At 59.7% G+C, this 16,313-nt stretch overlaps 2 protein-coding genes across 5 annotated transcripts in view; both read left to right on the plus strand.

Moving 5' to 3' along the window:
• The first annotated feature begins 858 nt into the window (after window positions 1–858).
• SH2D5 (SH2 domain containing 5) lies at window positions 859–13,366 on the plus strand. Its single transcript, XM_081143553.1, has 11 exons — window positions 859–977; window positions 3,957–4,055; window positions 5,137–5,265; window positions 5,606–5,686; window positions 6,165–6,239; window positions 7,240–7,386; window positions 8,606–8,854; window positions 9,024–9,198; window positions 9,629–9,737; window positions 10,221–10,380; window positions 11,050–13,366. The coding sequence occupies exons 3-11, from the start codon at window positions 5,179–5,181 to the stop codon at window positions 11,251–11,253; spliced, it is 1,287 nt and encodes a 428-aa protein (XP_080999679.1). The 5' UTR covers window positions 859–977; window positions 3,957–4,055; window positions 5,137–5,178; the 3' UTR covers window positions 11,254–13,366.
• A 1,448-nt stretch (window positions 13,367–14,814) lies between these two features.
• The window catches only part of KIF17 (kinesin family member 17), a gene marked incomplete at its 5' end in the record, with an annotated part of 28,607 nt that continues 27,108 nt past the window's right edge, over window positions 14,815–16,313 (plus strand). For 3 of the 4 annotated variants that reach the window (XM_081143551.1, XM_081143550.1, XM_081143552.1), the window contains one exon: window positions 14,884–15,114. In XM_081143551.1, the coding sequence (XP_080999677.1) occupies window positions 14,884–15,114 (231 nt within the window). Of the gene's footprint in view, window positions 15,115–16,313 lie in introns of all 4 variants that reach the window. The other variant, XM_081143549.1, reaches the window with a different exon arrangement.

Below are 16,313 nucleotides of genomic sequence, written 5' to 3' on the forward strand. Positions count from 1 at the left end.
TCTCTGCAGATCTCAGGTTAAATACGCACTGAAGGTTGGGCTGAGCTGGGTTTCCTATCTGTGTTTTGGCACCTACAGCGTGGAATGCCTGGCCTGGTGGGAACAAAAGTGCTCTCCAGCTCAAAGCTGTCACTGACACTTCTGGCTGGATTTGCTCAGCCCAAGTTTTCCCCATCTCAGTGGATTTCCGTGGAACCGGAAGGACAGGGTCACGGTCTGTGTAGGACCATCAGTGTCCATGAGGAGACTCCTTGGTGCAGGCCCCTAGCCTGGCAGCTCAGATAATCCTCCTCTGAGAAGGGCCCGCACCCGCAGGAAGGTTGAGCGACACACCCAGGCGAGGGAAGGTAGGGCGAGGCTGGCGGGGCTCCCTGGATGGGATCCTGACCCCACTCCCTTGCTCGTCAAGACTTGCCTACTGCGAGCCAGGCTCTGTCCTGCGCACTGGGGATGGAGGCCCCTCTGACCAGTGCTCTAGTAAGGGGGGTGGGATGACCAGCAGGAGTCGCGAGGGCTCTGCAGTGGACGGAGTCGTCAGCCACTGGTGGTCCGGGAGGGCTTCTCGGAGGAGGACTACTGGAGCTGCTTCGCTGACGTGGAGGAGCTAGCCAGGGGGCGGGAGGGGAAGAACCCTCCGGGAGGAGGGGACCGTCAGCGAGGCTCTGGGCACTCAGGGGCCGCAGCCCGGGAGGAGGCGCCCTCGGCCGGCGGGGACGCCAGCCCCTCTCCCCCAGCCCCTCTCCCCCCAGCCCTTTAAGGCGGAGCGCACGGCGCAGCCGGAGGGGGCGGTGCCGAGGACCCTCGCGGCCGCTGATTGGGCGTCACTGGAGCGGAGCCGCTCCTCGGGCCCCGATTGGTGGGCGAGGGCGGGCTCCGCCGCCAGGTGATCCAGAGCGCTGGTTCCCGCTGCCAGGTGGGCGGCGGGCGGTGGACACGCGCGGAGCTGCTGCGACGGGACTCGAGACGCGGCGGCCGCGGTGAGTGAGCGCCCGAGAGCCGGGGAGCCGGGCAGCGGCGGGGTTGGCAGGTCGGCGGGAGCCGGGCTCAGTCCTCAAGCGCAGAGAGTGCGGGGGTGGGTCTCGGATGGCGAGGAGCCCCTCTGCCCCTCCCTGCGTCACCATCGCCCCCCATCACCTCCGCCGGCACCCACCTCTGCCCCTCCCTGCATCACCATCGCCCCCCATCACCTCCGCCGGCACCCACCTCTGCCCCTCCCTGCATCACCGTCGCCACCCATCACCTCCGCCGGCACCCACCTCTGCCCCTCCCTGCATCACCATCGCCCCCCATCACCTCCGCCGGCACCCACCTCTGCCCCTCCCTGCATCACCATCGCCCCCCATCACCTCCGCCGGCACCCACCTCTGCCCCTCCCTGCATCACCGTCGCCACCCATCACCTCCGCCGGCACCCACCTCTGCCCCTCCCTGCATCACTGTCGCCACCCATCACCTCCGCCGCCCCCTCCGCCCGCCCACCTCGTCCTGCTCGGTGGGTCCGGGGAGTTTCTCTGCCCCCTGGCAGCGCTGTCCAGGAATCGCAGCCGTCGTAGGAGCAGCAGCCCACGCCAGGGAGCGCTCTGCACCGCCCGGGCGCTCGCCCCGCTTAATCTGAAAACAGTGCGTTCAGCTCAGTGTCGTCTGTTTGGAGAGGCCGTGCTCGACCGCCCTGCATTAGATAGCACCCCGTCCCCCCCCCTTATACCCGCCTCCCCCAGTGTTTCTCTCTAAGTCATTAACACACACACACACCAATGTTCTTGGTTTTCTCGCAGGGGTCCCCAACCCAGCTTGAGTGCTGGGCCAGGGCCGGGACTTTGTTTTGTTCACCTGGCACTTGGTCCCACTAGGAAATAGTCTCAGAGAAACAAATGCATCCCAGGCAGCTGCTGTTATTATCCCCCATTTAGAGGTGAGGAAATGGAGGCTGAGAGGTTAAGTGACTTGCCCGAGGACACATCAGCCAACCTTGTGGGACCCATAATCCAGGGTCTTGGCCCCTGGTCCTTGGCTGCTTCTGGTTTTCTTTTCTCTTCTGGTGGCCTGGGGCAGGTGGGGGTGGAACTAGAAGGTGTGTTAGGGCAGCGGGGCTCATCTGTGGAGCTGAGCCAAAGGCACTGGGGTGAAGCAAGTGACCGAAGTGGCTCTGGCAGCCCCAGACCATCTGGCCCAGGAGGCAGTTAGACAGACAAAGCTGCTGTTTTGCTGATCCGATCAGCCCCCCAGCACCTGAGGTGTTGCAGCAGCTGGTTGGGCTGGGACCCACCAAACTCTGAAGGTGGACACCCTGCTTGGGGAGGGGAGTCTGAGAGAAGGGCACTGCCATGGCCTTGAGAAAGAGCCCCACACACCTGGCTTTGCTTCCAGACTTGCTCCCCACTTATGTCATGAGACCCTGGGCAAGTGACTTGGCTCCCCTGAGCTACCCTTCACTAAGCCCTGGATCTGCATGCCTAGTAGTCTCCCAGAATGCTGGGAAGGTGGGCCCTTCCTATGACTCCAGCCTTCAGGCAAGTCAACCCATCTATCCCCCATCTCTAAGCAGGGCCACCTGGAAAACCTCAGGAGTAAAAGAAGAGCCCCTCCTCATTCCAAATGTGTCCCTTTAGGGAGGTGCTGGCCCCGCCAGGCCTCTGTGCAAAACCTTGGGAAAACAGGTCAGGTCCGAAGTGATAAGTGGGTGTTTGTGCCTGGAAGGGGTATGCAGGTCTGTTATGCAGGTCAGGGTGAGGCTGGTCCCTTCCCTGGTCCCCTGTGCAGCCTCCAACTCCAGGCCTGGGGCTGAAGTGCACCTCGGGCTTGAGAGAGGGAGGGGAAGGGAGAAACATCCAGTTTCCTGGAGATGGGGAAGGATCAGGTGATAATGGGTGGGGTGGGGCTCATAAGAGGGCCAGCGGTCTCCCCACCCCCACTGCCTGCACACATGGCACCCCCAAGAAAGCAACACAGCTGTCTCAGAGTGTGTGCAAGCAAATGTGTGTGCGTCACAGCCCACGTGGCTCCTTAGTGTCTGAGGGGCTGTGTCAGCACAGGCGGAATGAGCCGCGTGCTCCTCTGTCCCTCCCACCTCCCCTTTATCTCTTCTTCTACCTTTCTTACACCTCACTCTTCCCACTTCTGTAGCTGCCTTTTCTTCTGGTTGTCTCTCTCCCTTTCACCCCGTTTTGCTTTTGTCTTTGCCCCCTCCAATCCTCACCGCCGTGGGTACAGGGCATCCCAGCCCACGTGTGACTAGGAAGTTGAAAGGCGAGTTTACTGGAAGCTCCCATCTCCATTCCTGGAACGGGGGCCACATAGCTTTTGTGCCCATGACACACCTCACTTTGCTTTATTTAAACATGAAAGGAACAAGAAGTCATGGACATGATGCGAGAAATGGTCGAGATCAAAAAGCATGAGGCCGCGAGGGCCCAGGAAAGCCGGAAAGGAGAGGGTGCGGGAGGAGGAACCGGGAGGCCTCAGGGGACGGTGCAGTCTTTGTTTTCTGGCTCTTTCCTTGCCAGCTACGCAGGACAGTAGTAGGTTGCAGCTGGTGCCTCCACCCTGGCCTGAGCCTGGGGTGAGGGTCCTGGGCAGGCAGACGTAGGCGCTGGTCCTGGGCTCCTGGCCCTGAGTGTCGGTGTCAGCCCCGGTGGCAGCTCCAAAGCGCCCAAAGCAGCCTTCTCCAAGGACTCCCGCAGATTGATAGGGCACACCCAGGACACACCCATTTCCTGCCCAGCTTCCCGTCTGATCTCTACTTTTCCTGGCAGGAATCTGTCCCTCAGGCAGGCCTCCCCTCCTGCCACACCCTCCCAGACTGGATGGTGTGTGTCAGGTGTGGCCCCAGCAAGGGGTCCAACCTCACGTCTCCCAAGCTCCCTCCTGAACTTCAGGCTGTGGGGTCTCCCGTCCCGTGAGCATCGGCCTGATGCCTGCTCCTCATTAATCCTCACATCTAATCCTCCGTTATTCCAGGTTTGGGAAGAGGAAACGCAGGCTCAGAAAGGGGAGGAGGCTTCCCCGAAGCCACACAGGATTCGGAAGGATCACAGATCCCAAGCGCAGTGATTACAAGTAGGCTGGTGAAACAGAGCTGGCCGGGATGGGGGCGGAGGTGCGGGTCCAAGTTGGTCCCAGGACAAACCGAGGGGCTGAGTCCTCAGGGACCAGGCAGAGGAGCCATTCTTTCCCGTGATGCCTCATTCCATGTTCACTGAGCACCAGCTGTGGGCCGGAGCTCTGCTGGGGAGTGAGTGCTCTCCCTGCCCTTGAGGACAGTCCAGTAAGGGGGTTTCCTCCGCTCCTTCACTAATGGATCTCGGAGAGGGACCCCAGGAAAGACCAGAACCTAGGCTGGGGGTGGGGCTCCTCAGCCCCCCTGGGCAGTTGGCCTTCCCCACCTCCTGACTCAGCATCAGGGCACTGTATGGTTGGGGGTCCAGGCAGGGGCTGGAGTCAGGCCTGTGAGGCAGCTCTAGCCATCCAGCTCATGGGCCATCCCCGGAAGGCTACAGAGCTCCAGTCCTGGAACCTGCCGTGGCTCCCCACTGCCCAGAGGGCAGAGCCTGAGTTTCCTAGTGTGACATTCAAGGCTGATTCCAACCTGGCTCTAGTCTGCTGCTCTGGAAAGGTCCACCGAAGGGCCCCAGCTGCCTTCACTCCTCTGCCTTTGCAGACTGGTCTCCCTGCTGTCACCCCTCTTCTTAGGTGGTGCTGCCCCCAACCCCTGCTCTCTGTACAAGCTGGTTGTCTGGCAGCCCAGCCCAGAGCAGAGGTGCCAATGTTTGACCCAGGGCATGGACTGCCACACCTTTTCCTGTAGCTGTTTCCCAACCCTCACTCCTTGGGGAGGCTTCCTAACTGCAGCCAGCCCCCTACCTGCATTTCACATCCCCCTCTTTGCTTTGACAGCATGGAGCATAATCCATGTCTTATTTAATATTTAATGTCTTTCTTCCTCACGAGAATGTTGACTCCCTGAGAGCAGGAGGGAGTTTGTAGTTTTGTTCAGGTCTGTGTCCCCAGTGCCCAGGTCATTGCCTGGCACACCGTGAGTGCTCACTAAGGGTTTGTCCAATGAAGGAGCTCACTGGCATCTGATGGGAGCACGTGGCTCGACTGCCTGGCAGCCAACCCTCTCCCTTGACCTTTGCAGCTTTCTCTCCTGTGGGGCTTGAAGCTGGGCACCCTGGGAGCCATGCAGAAGGCTGGGGCAAGAGGCCGGAGGGCCTCTGACTGCGGCCCTGCCCCTCACCGGCCCAGGTGCATCACCAAGTTTGCCCAGGTGGGTGCCCCCCCACCACATGTGCTCTGGTGGGTGGTGACTGGGTAGCAGGTCCTGGGGGTGGGGAGGACCTATTTCTGTGTCTTCCCTTCCTGACCCAGGCTCGGGAGTGTGTGTGTGGGCACAGATAAGGAGATGGGGCTTCAGCAAGCTGAGTGGCTTAACCAAGGCCACCTGCAGGGAAAGTAGCAAAGCCTGGACTCCGAGTACAGTGCTCTGTCCATCCACAGCTTACCCAACAGAGTAGAGTGTGTGTTTGGGGGGAACTTGGAGGATTGGGGTCAGGAGCCATGAGCTTTACTCCCTTGCCTCCCTCCCACCCCCACCCACCCCCGAGCAGTATGTGGGCTCCTTCTCCGTGGATGACCTGGACACCCAGGAGAGCGTGTGGCTGGTGCAGCAACAACTGTGGGCACTGAAGGTAGGTGAGCTGGGGTGGCACTTCCCTGGTGGGGGTCCGAGCCTTGGGATGGCAGGCTGGTAATGGCCTCTGAGACCTTGTGACTGTCCCACCTCCAATCACCGAGAAGGAGCAAGCGAGGCCCAGGGAGGGGCAGGACCAAAGCCATTCTGAGCGGTGGCCCCGCCCAGACCACACCCAGGCTCCTAGAGCCACATGCCCTATGCCCAGGGACTTTCTTCCCTTAGGCAGTTGTCACCTCTGCCCCAAGGGTGGAAGCCACAGGTGGGAGGTGGGATGGCCCTGGTTGCGGGGGTGGGGGGTGGGGGGGGTGGGGGGGTGGGGGGGGGTGGTTCTGCCAGGAGTCATTCATTGTCCAGGCTCGGTCCCCGGACAGGGAGGGGGACTTGGCTGGCCAGCCCATGGTGACTGTACTGAGGCTGGGCAGGGCAGGGCCTGAGAGGTAATGCCTGCCCCCCACCAACTCTCTCCCACCCAGGACTGTCCCCTACGCCGGGCCGTCATCCTGAAATTCAGCCTTCAGGGCCTCAAGATCTACAGCGGGGAGGGCGAGGTAGGAGCCCGTGGGGGTGCAGGTGAGGACTGGACAGGACATGTGTCCTACTCCCTCAGGACGTCCTTGCCTCCACCCAGGCCCCACACTGTCCCTTGAGTCTCCCAGCTTCCTGGCCTGCTCAGGGCTTTGGAGTCCTCGCTGCAAGGCAAGCTCAGTAGGCAACAGGTTCTCATCCATCTCACCCCTGATCCCGGCCCTCCACAATTTCCAGGCAATACCTCCTGGCCTGAGCTTCAGGACCATCCAGCCCATGAGGTTTTTGCGAGTCCCTGGGCCTCTACACATAGCCTGTCCAGCACTGACCAGCAGGCTCGCAGCTATGGGAGGGGGGCCAGACTCAGGCTGGAGGCCAGTTGGGAGCGCCTGCCTCGTCGCCCATCCTCTCCTGGTGCAAGCCAGCGTTTATTGAACACTAACTGCATGCCAGACAGTACACGCCATGACTCTAAGACCGGTGCACATGCTGTTCCAGAGCTGTGCATCGAGGGGGCCCTGGGGTCAGGTCCTTTGCCACTTGCACGAGGTCTCACTGACTCCACCAACAGCCCCATCACAGGAGTACTAGCGCAACTTAACACTTGTCACAACAAGGCCTCAGAGGGCTATGTCCACCTGCCCAAGAGAGGGGGTGAGTGGCAGAGCCAGGATTCAAACCCCACCCGTCTGACTCCAAGACCAGGAATGCAGCCCCAGGGCCTGCCACCACTGCCTCTCTGGGACCCCGCAGGCCGATTGCTCTGCCCCTCATTCCATTCCATTGGCATGGCGCTCCCAGCCAGCATGTTGGCAGTGGAGAGAAGGGTTTGGGCAGGACTGGAAGGAGGGAAGAGCACCCCAGGAGCTGGGTGGGCCCTAAACTGGGCACGTAGGCTGCAGAGCAGGGCCGGGAGGCCTGCCAGCAGGTGTGTGGGGCCCACAGGGCTGGCGCACGCTGGGCTGGCGGCTGCAGGCCCTGTGATGGGTCTGATGGAGGCTGTCATGCCCGCTGCCTCCCCAGGTGCTCCTGATGGCACATGCCCTGAGGCGAATACTCTACTCCACCTGGTGCCCAGCCGACTGCCAGTTTGCCTTTGTGGCCCGAAACCCCCGGAGCCCAGCTAGCAAGCTTTTCTGTCACCTTTTTGTGGGCAGCCAGCCTGGAGAGGTATCTGGGGCCCGGGCAGGGGACCACCAAAGGCTGGGGTGGAGGGGTGCTGTCCACCAGCATGGGTTCCAGGGACCAAAAGGCCATGGAGGGCCTGGCTCTGCTGGCTTGAGCCCCCTCCGGACCTGCACCCATTGCCACACAGGCTCCTTCTGTGGCTCTGCCCACTAGGGACTCCACAAAAGCAAGTTAGTGGCTTCAGTTTGCTGTGAGGACTATGCCATGCACTTGGGGTTTGGGGAGTCACCCTGCCACACCTTTGCTCCTGCTGTTCTCTCTACCTGAGATACCCTTCACCTTCTCATCCTGGCAAATTCCAACTTGCCCTTCAAGGCTCAGCCCATGTGTCTGTGCAGCCCAATGCGATTCCTGTAGCCCACCACTCCCTTCTGGAGACCTGTAACATGAACTACGCTCTATTATTAGGTCTGTCCCTAATTACAGACACTGGAGTTCTTTGAGAGCAGACACTGGGCCTAGGTTCCAGTGTGTGGCCCAGTGGAGTGAGTGGGTGGGCAGGTAGACCCCCGAAGTCAAAGCCAGTGTCACTGTCGTGAACAGCAGAGCTTGAGCAGCCAGCTGTTCAGCAAGCAGAGGCTGGGTCTGGCTCCATCCCACAGCAAGCGTTTGCCATCACCCCTGTATGTCCAGCCCTGTGCTGGCTACTGGAGTGACAGGTGGCCGAAACATGGCCCCTGATCTGGAGCTCACTGTTCCAATGTGTTGGAATGATGTGTGTGGTGTGGGGGTAGAGTGCTGGGCCTATGCCAGGGAATTTTTGTGCTTCATTTCATTAAAGGAGCACATGGAGGTGGGGTGGGGAAACTGAGGACAGAGGTGCCATGCTCTGCCCAGGGTCACACAGTAGCTTCTAAGGGATAGAGCTAGGATTGGATCCCAGGTTCTGTGACTCCAGGGTCTGGAATCTTAGCTAGTTCTCTAAGAGGATACTGACCCACCATGGGATGGGGGTTGTAAACCTATGGAGAGGAGTGCATTTAGCCCAGGTATTTCTAGCTCAAGCATGTTGCCTGGAACAGAGTAGATACTCAGATAGGGAAGGGTGCATGGTGGTGAGGTTTTGAGGGATAAGTGGGAGTTTTCCCACTTATGGGGAAGAGCATCCCAAGCCAAGGGGTGGTATACCCTATCATGAGTGGGTTGATGCCTAAGCTATTCCCCAGGAGACCTCCCTTAACTGAGCCCCTTCCCTCCCTAGGTCCAGATCCTGCACCTGCTGCTCTGCCGCTCCTTCCAGCTTGCTTACCTCTTGCAGCACCCTGAGGAGCGGGCACAGCCTGAGCCCTGCCTGGGTCCTGCAGGGGATGTGCCCATGAAGCCATTGTCCAGCCCTGGAAAGCCCCCTGGCCTAGTACGGGAGCCCTTTGGCCGTGATCAGTTCTCACAGAACGTTCGTGCCCTCGTCTCCTTCCGGCGGCTGCCAGCAGAGGGGCCCATGGGCACTGGGGTATGCAGCACCCCAGCCCCAGCCAGGGAGTGGGCTGTGGATAGGGAACTGGGTGAGGGTTTGGGGGCTATGTGGGGGTGGTTGCTGGACTTCGAAGGAGGGGCTTCACCTGACCTGACAGGGCCAGACCTGACCTGTGCATCCCTCTGGGCCTCTCTTGGTGCCCTAGAAGGAGCTACTAGAGTTGGAAGGCCGGGGGGGTGCCCGCCATTTCCGCCTGGGGAATCCCTACTGCTCCCCCACTCTGGTGCGCAAGAAGGCCATCCGCAGCAAGGTGATCCGCTCCGGGGCCTACCGTGGGTGCACCTACGAGACACAGCTGCAGCTGTCAGCCCGGGAGGCCTGTGAGTAGCAGGAGCACGCCTGCTGTATGGGTACCTGGGCACAGGCCTGTTCCCTCCTGTGTGAGTCGGAGAGGGTGGCCTGAGTGTCTGTCTCTGCAAGGCCGTGACTGCACCTCTGAGCAGATGCCTTTGCTGTGAGTGGCTGTGTATCGTGTCCACGTGAGTGAGTGTGCACCAGGGTCTGGGTGCCCAGGGTCCGGGGCTTGCACAGGTTTGTATAGCTGTGGATGTGCTTAAATTGGTGAGTGGGTGTGCGTGGGGGTGTGCTTGTGTGTGGCTGTGTCTTTTGGAGGGCTAGATGTGTTCCTGTGGACGGGGAAGGGGAGGCTTGGTGAGGAGACAAGTGTGGGGTCATGGGGCCTGTGGGGGTGGGGTGGGCGGGTTAGGACAAATCAATCTTTCTTCCTCTGACCCTGGGTGGTCTCCACAGTTCCTGCTGCGTGGGAGGCGTGGCCCTGGGGTCCTGGTGGCCCCTCATGCCTAGTGGAGAGTGAGGGCAGCCTTACTGAGAACATCTGGGCCTTTGCTGGCATCTCCAGGTAGGAAGAGCCTGGCCTGGCTGAATTCCGAGCCCCTTGGAGTGAGCTGGGGAATAAGCTGTGTGCACCTCCCCACCCCCAGGGCCCTGACATGTAGGTGCACATTCCTGTGCAAGGGCAGAGTGCTCCTCATCCCTGGCCAGACACTTCAGCCTCAGTTTTCTCAAATGTAAAGTGGGGATTATAAAAGGATCTCATGGCAGGGCTATGGAGGGGATCAAGTGAGGTAATTCAAATGAGCGAAGACCTCAGCGCCAGGGGACAGCTCCCTAAATGTCAGGTCTTTAAAACTTTCCTGATCCGGCCTTGAAGTTGTCAGTTATGGACCCCCTAAAAACCTTTCAGGCAGGAAGTCTAAAAAGCCCTCCTCTGGCCAGACCTGTTTAAGATGCTATGGGGCTGTTAGGCCATTGCCCTGGGAGCAGCCTGAAGCTGGGTCCGGACTAGAGGTCCCGCCTTCAGCCTCTCCCTCTGCCCTCCCAGGCCCAGTGCCCTTGTCCTGCTCCGGAAAGACGTGCTTGGGGCCTTCCTGCTGTGGCCGGAGCCCGGCGCCAGCGGCCAGTGGTGCCTGTCGGTGCGGACGCAGTGCGGTGTGGTGCCGCACCTGGTCTTCCGGAACCACCTGGGCCGCTACCGCGTGGAGGTAGGCAGTGCGGTCGGCCCCGCCCCTTGTCCGCAGGCCCCTCCCCCTCTAGCTACTGACTCCGCCCCACCCTTATTCTAGCCCCCCATTGGCTCTCCCTGGCCACGCCCCTTATTGAACTCCATCCAGCCCCTTCGTAGGTGTCCCTGCGGGCCCCGCCCTCCCTGGCCCGCTGACCCCACCTCTACCTAGGGGCGCCTCCCTAGGGCCCCTCTCCAGAGGCTTTCGGAGGGTCCCACGAGCAGAGTCTGGGGCTAGCGTCACGCTTCACATTTCTGTGGGAATCCCCGCTTTTAAAAGTCTGCTTTCCCACACTCTACCCCATCTCTCAGAGGAAGCTGACTCAGAGCAGGGACTTGCTTAATTTCCTACAGACTCTGAGTCTCCAGGTCTGGAGTCCTGGCCGATCACAGGTTTCCAGGGACTGGGGTGGGCGGGGGCTTTTTAAATGTGCGCCCCTACCTCCACGCTAAGTGCCTCAGTCCTGTCCAGGCTGGGAGGACAGAAAGAGAGGAAATGGTGCCTGGCTGTGCTGTGCGCAGGACAGTGACCTCCCTGAGCTCCAATCTCCTCCTCTAAAGTGAGGCACGATCCCATGCGAGGGTGTAGCTGGTGTCCATCGCCAGCCAGGGGAAGGGGAAGCTGGAACTGAAGCCCCTTCCTCCTCAGCACCTGCCAGCCGAGTTCCCCAGCCTGGAGGCCCTGGTGGAGCACCACGCCGGGACTGCGCGTAGCCTCTTCTGCTTGCTCGACATGGGCCGCCTGAACCCCTGCTACGAGGAGCAGGACTCTGGGCCTGAGGGCAGGCCTTCCCGGACACTCCGACCCCTTAGCCATGCCAAGTCTGAGGCAGAACTGCAGGGCCTGGGCTAGGAGGCCGGGCCCCACACCAACAGGCTCTGCTTCACCCTGGCCCCTGGGTCTCAGCAGGCCACTCTGCCCTTCTTCCGCCCCAGCGGTCAGTTCCATCCAGTCACTCTGACCCTTGGACCTGTGTTCCATCACTTCACTGACCCTGTGGCAGAGCCCTGAGATCGGGGATTGCCAATGGTTCTTCTGGCCCCTTGAGACTGCAGGAGGGGTAGGTAGATCTCCAGACTTTCGTGAACTTGCTGGGTGACTTTGGATGCCTGCCCTCTCTGGGCTTCACTGGAACTTTCCGGGGTGGGTGGGAAGGTTTATTCACAATGGAGGTACAGCCCTCTCCTTAGGAGTCCAGGCTCTGGGACCCTGACTGGGAGTCTCCAGAGAGCTCCTGACTGAGTCAGCCAGACATGAAGGGAGAGATGTGTGGGGAGGCAGGAGGAATGAGTTCTCACTTTGGGAAAAGGCCTGGGGCGAGCCACCCTCTCCATGAGATGACTCAGTGGAGCCTGTGAGCTACATTCAGGCTGCCTGTTCCCAAAGTCATCTAAGGTTAAGGGAATCTTCCCTTGAGCTCTGAGGAATGGGGGGTTAGGAGGGTACAAAAGGCAGGATGGACGAAGAGCTGTACTGCCCAAAGCCCACGTGCGGGTTGACACGTGTGTGCAGAAAGGTAGGTGAACCATCAGACAGGGCAAAGAATCTCCATGCACTCCTTGGGAAGGCTGGCTTGTCTGTACTGTACTCAAAACCACAGGGCTGTGATTCCTGCGTACAGGGAAGGGTTGCCCAGCCTCATCCGTGCCCCCCAAGACACACACACACACTGCATTTCCTTTTGCCATTTGGAAGGGGCTAACAGTGAGCCACAGGCTTAGAGGGGTGACCAGGGCCTTGCCCAACTCAGCTCGAAGGCTGCAGTCTAGGTTTGGTGGCTGCCCTTAGTGTGGCACTGACCAGGGCTATCAGGAGTCACCTCACCTCCCTAGGCTGGCTGCACTGGGGAGGGCATCAGAGCAGAGCCATCCAAAGCTAGAACTGACAGGGGGCTTGGCCTCAGTGGACACGATTGTAGTCATCTCAGGAGAGATGATTATAGTCTAAGGCATTGGTCCTGTGCTGACTGACAGATCCAGGTATCCCCATTTATAAGTAAATTTGACACGCAAAGTAGGGAGCAAGTTCACTTTGGATGAACTTCTGTTTCTTAGGCAGAGGCCTAGTCATGAATCTGGGGGATGTGACCGTTCAGTGTCTTGAAAGTAACAGATCTGGAGTCCTGGATTGATTGGCAGCCCCAACAGAAGAGAAAGGGAGGGAGGGTCCTCAGAAGCTGGTGTTCCCAGTTTACAATCCTGCACCCAGGAAATGGTCTTGGCTAGGGGTCTTGTCATTCTTGTTGAAATGGGTGGAGGAAGCTGTCCTTTGGGGGTTCATTTCACTGATTCTGTACTGAATGTGAATGGAAATCCCAGACTCCCTTTACACCATTTCTATCAGAACCCATCTCCCTGAGCAAAGCCCTGGTCCCTAGTGGGAGTACCCAGCCCTACATTTCCCTGGCAAGGAGAAGGGTGTGGTGACATAGTGCCCAGGATTATAGCGCTGGATTTGAGCACTTCAGAACTCCTGGTAACTGTCCCAGGCTTAGGCCAAAGCTTGCCTCTGATGGATGTGTTTTGTTGTGCAAATTATCTGTGTGGAGCCCGGCTGGCTCAGTGGTTAAACATCAACCCAGGATCCAGGAAATCGAGGCTCAATTCCTGGTCACGACACATACCCAGGTTACAGGCTCGATCCCCAGTAGGGCACGTGCAGGAAGAAGCCAATCAATGACTCATCATTGATGTTTCTCTCTCTCCCTCTCTCTGAAATCAATAAAGACATTTAAAAAAAAAAAACACAAAACAAATTATCCGTGTGGATAAGGTGTCAGGGATGTTCCCAAAGCACTTTAACATTCCTTTACACAGCATTTATTGTTCACGTTGTACAAACAGGGCAAGGTTTTAGACCCATGTGTCTTAATTATAGATCAGTTTTCTCTGTTCCAACCAGCACCTCCTGGGTGGTTCAGTTCTCTTTACTGTATGTACTTGAAATAAAATGCATCTCTTCGGATTGTCTAGTACAGACTTTTCCTTTGAAAGATGAGGTCTTCGTCCAGTTTTCCTGTTTTGTTTTTGTTTGCCAACATACCTTCAGATGGTGCTGAATGGCAAACCAGACAGGTCCTGTCCTCAGAGGCACAGGATGTCCTGAAGGAATCAGATGTGTATTTTCAGATCATCCCTCTCCTGCTTAAAACCTTCCGGCATTATTTCCTATAGGACAAAGACTCAAGTTCTAATGCTCTGACAACTTGGGCTTTCCTTCTGCTCTTGCAACGTGCCACAGGACATTTGCACAGCCTGGACAGGTCTCCTTGTCTTCCCTGCCTTTTGCCTGGTTAACTCCTCAACCTTAGCATCTCAGCTTGTCACTCTCAGGAAGCCTGCCCCCTTCCCCCTCGGGGTTGGGGTGGGGGTAAGGTTCCCTTGTTGGATGTTCCATAGAACTGGCCCTTTAGTTTGTAATTACTAGTTCATTTATGGGAGTTTTGTATGTGGGAGATTTGTTTTTGATGTCAGTCTCCCTGCTCGATTATTCTATGGGCTCCAAGAGGGCAGGCATTGGACTGTCTCCCAGCACCTGTCACGATGACTGGCAGGTAGCTGACAGTGTTTCTGTGCAAAGTGGAGCCTAGAGGAGGCTGCTCTGGCTGGAGGGACTTGTGCTGAGCCCGGAGAGATAGGCCAGGCAGCCTCTGCAGCTGAAAAAGACTTTGGCTCTCAAAGTGTTTTGTTTTGTTTTGTTTTGTTTTGAGTCTTAGAGAAAAACGAGGGCGGCGTTAAAAGGACCCGTTGCTTTGTCCCAGTCAATACTGGGATGAGAGAAGCAAGGTCCGGGTTGCCTTTCTCGGTAGGTCTCTAAGCCCTGAGTGAGGCGCCCCCCGCCTTGTATCTCTGAGGTGGAGTCGGGCCTGGCCTCCCCGTCTTAGCTGGGCAACCTCGGGCGAATTGCTTAACCTCTCTGAACTAGGGCCGTGGGTTTGGAGAAGACAACGGGCGTGAAGCGCCTGGCGCGGAGCAGGAAGGCGCGCCAGCCAAGCCGGCGCGGTGCCTGCGTGAAGACAGCCCACGCGCGCAGGCTGCCAGCCAGGGGATGCTCCCGGCCACGCTCCCTGCGGCGCGCGCGGAAAACGCGCCTACGTTCCCCCGAGCGGCCACATGTGACGTCACGGCGTTGCTTAGCAACCGCGAACGCCGCGGGAGCGTGAGCGCACGCGGGCTGCTGGGGGCTCGGGTCCTGCGGCGGCGCCTGCAGCGGGGATCCCCACTTCCCCAGCCCGCGCCAGGCCTCCGGGACGGCCGAGCCCGGGCGCGGGAGGAGGAGGCGGCCCCGGCTCCGGTCCTCCGACTCCCCCGCCGGCCCCTCCCTCCTCTCGGAGCGCCCCGCGGGGAGTCCCGGCCCCCCTCCCCTGCCGCGAGGCCCCGCCCCCTGCGCCCGGCTCTCGCCGCGTCCGCACGTCGGGGGCCGCCAGGGGTCCCCCGCCCGGCTGCCGTCCGTCCCGGCCGCGGCGCCCCCTGCCGCGGCGCCATGGCCTCGGAGTCGGTGAAGGTGGTGGTGCGCTGCCGCCCCATGAACCGGCGGGAGCGGGAGCTGAACTGCCAGCCCGTGGTAACGGTGGACTCCGCGCGCGGCCAGTGCTTCATCCAAAACCCCGGCGCCGCCGCCGAGCCCCCCAAGCAGTTCACCTTCGACGGCGCCTACTACATGGACCACTTCACCGAGCAGATCTACAACGAGATCGCCTACCCGCTGGTGGAGGTGAGGATTCCGGGGGGCTGCCCCCGAGCACTGGCTGGGCGGGACGGAGGGGTCCTGAGGGACCGCATTGCGCCCCCGCGGCCGGAGCGCCCTTGGGGGGGGGGCGGCGGTGGACACCGCGGGTTGGTCTGAAGACTTCTGTGCCGGCAGGAGAGAGCAGGACCCCAGCCCGCCTACTACGCCTGTGTCCGGGTGTCCCCTGCCCCCAGTGCCAAGGCCGTTCTCACCCCCGCCCCTTACAGCCCGTTTCCCGCAAGAACCCCAGCCCCGAAGATCACTTGCCCTCCACCCTCATCTGAGAGCTTTGGGACTTCTCTAGACAGCTCCACCCGCTTTCTCCAGCCGCCGCCGCCGCCCCCCTCCCCCTCCCCCCTTTCTCTCCCCCTCCTCCTCTCTCCCTCTCCCCCTCCCTCTCCTTCTCCCTCTCCCCTCCGGGCCATGGCCTTTGCTTTCTCCCCCTCTGCTTTCGCAGCCCTCTCCCTTAATCCTGTGGGTGAGGGGAGGGGAAGATCTCACCATTTCCCTGCTTCTGCTCGTTTGAGCTTCGTCACAGGGAAGGCACTCACATTTCACAGATGGGGAGCCTGAGGCCCGCAGGGAGGAGACTGGCCAAGCTCCCACAGGGAGTTTCTGGCAGAGGTGGGGCTGGAGCTGCACCTGCTGTCTGCTGGGCAAGGGCTCTTTCCTTTCTACCAACATCTCCCCAGCTGTCCATCCGATCACTAGTTAAGTGAGATGTCACAGATGGTTCCAGGCAAAAGGGAACAGTTTGGGAAATGCTTCGTACACTCTCCCTTGCTTGAAGAAACCAGTGTAACTAATTTAATCCAGTGTTTCCAAAATAGGGAACCTTTCCTGTTTTGGACAGCAGGCCATTTCACATCCCCAGAACACCAACTGTGGCTGCCCTATCTCTCCCTTCAGGATAGTCAAAACCCTGGAGCGCCAAAGTGCTCTGAAGCTCAGAGCTCCCCAGAGGTCAGGACCTGACAGGGGATGATTCCCAGAGGGCGAGGGCAGCTCTCCCCGGGGGTGGGGGGTCCCAGGCTCTGGGGATGGGCAGGCTGTTCTCTGTCCTGGGCTTCCATTTGGTCCAGCCCCCTCCCCCATCAGGTCCTTGTCCTCACATGTTCACCCAGTGGAAGGAGCTCACTTTTCCCAAAGCTTCCCAAAGTTTCACCTTTGCTTCTTGGCTCCTG

The sequence above is a fragment of the Miniopterus schreibersii genome, assembly GCF_964146895.1.
Source record: "Miniopterus schreibersii genome assembly, chromosome: 8".
Classification (NCBI taxonomy): Eukaryota; Metazoa; Chordata; class Mammalia; order Chiroptera; family Miniopteridae; genus Miniopterus; species Miniopterus schreibersii.

What these genes read in the sequence shown, in the direction of transcription:
- SH2D5 (XM_081143553.1), top strand. Translation starts at nt 5,179, where the DNA reads ATGCAGAAGGCTGGGGCAAGAGGCCGGAGGGCCTCTGACTGCGGCCCT. An exon ending in AACAACTGTGGGCACTGAAG is followed by an intron (nt 5,687 to 6,164) that starts GTAGGTGAGCTG and finishes TCTCCCACCCAG; the next exon opens with GACTGTCCCCTACGCCGGGC. An exon ending in AGGGGCCCATGGGCACTGGG is followed by an intron (nt 8,855 to 9,023) that starts GTATGCAGCACC and finishes TTGGTGCCCTAG; the next exon opens with AAGGAGCTACTAGAGTTGGA.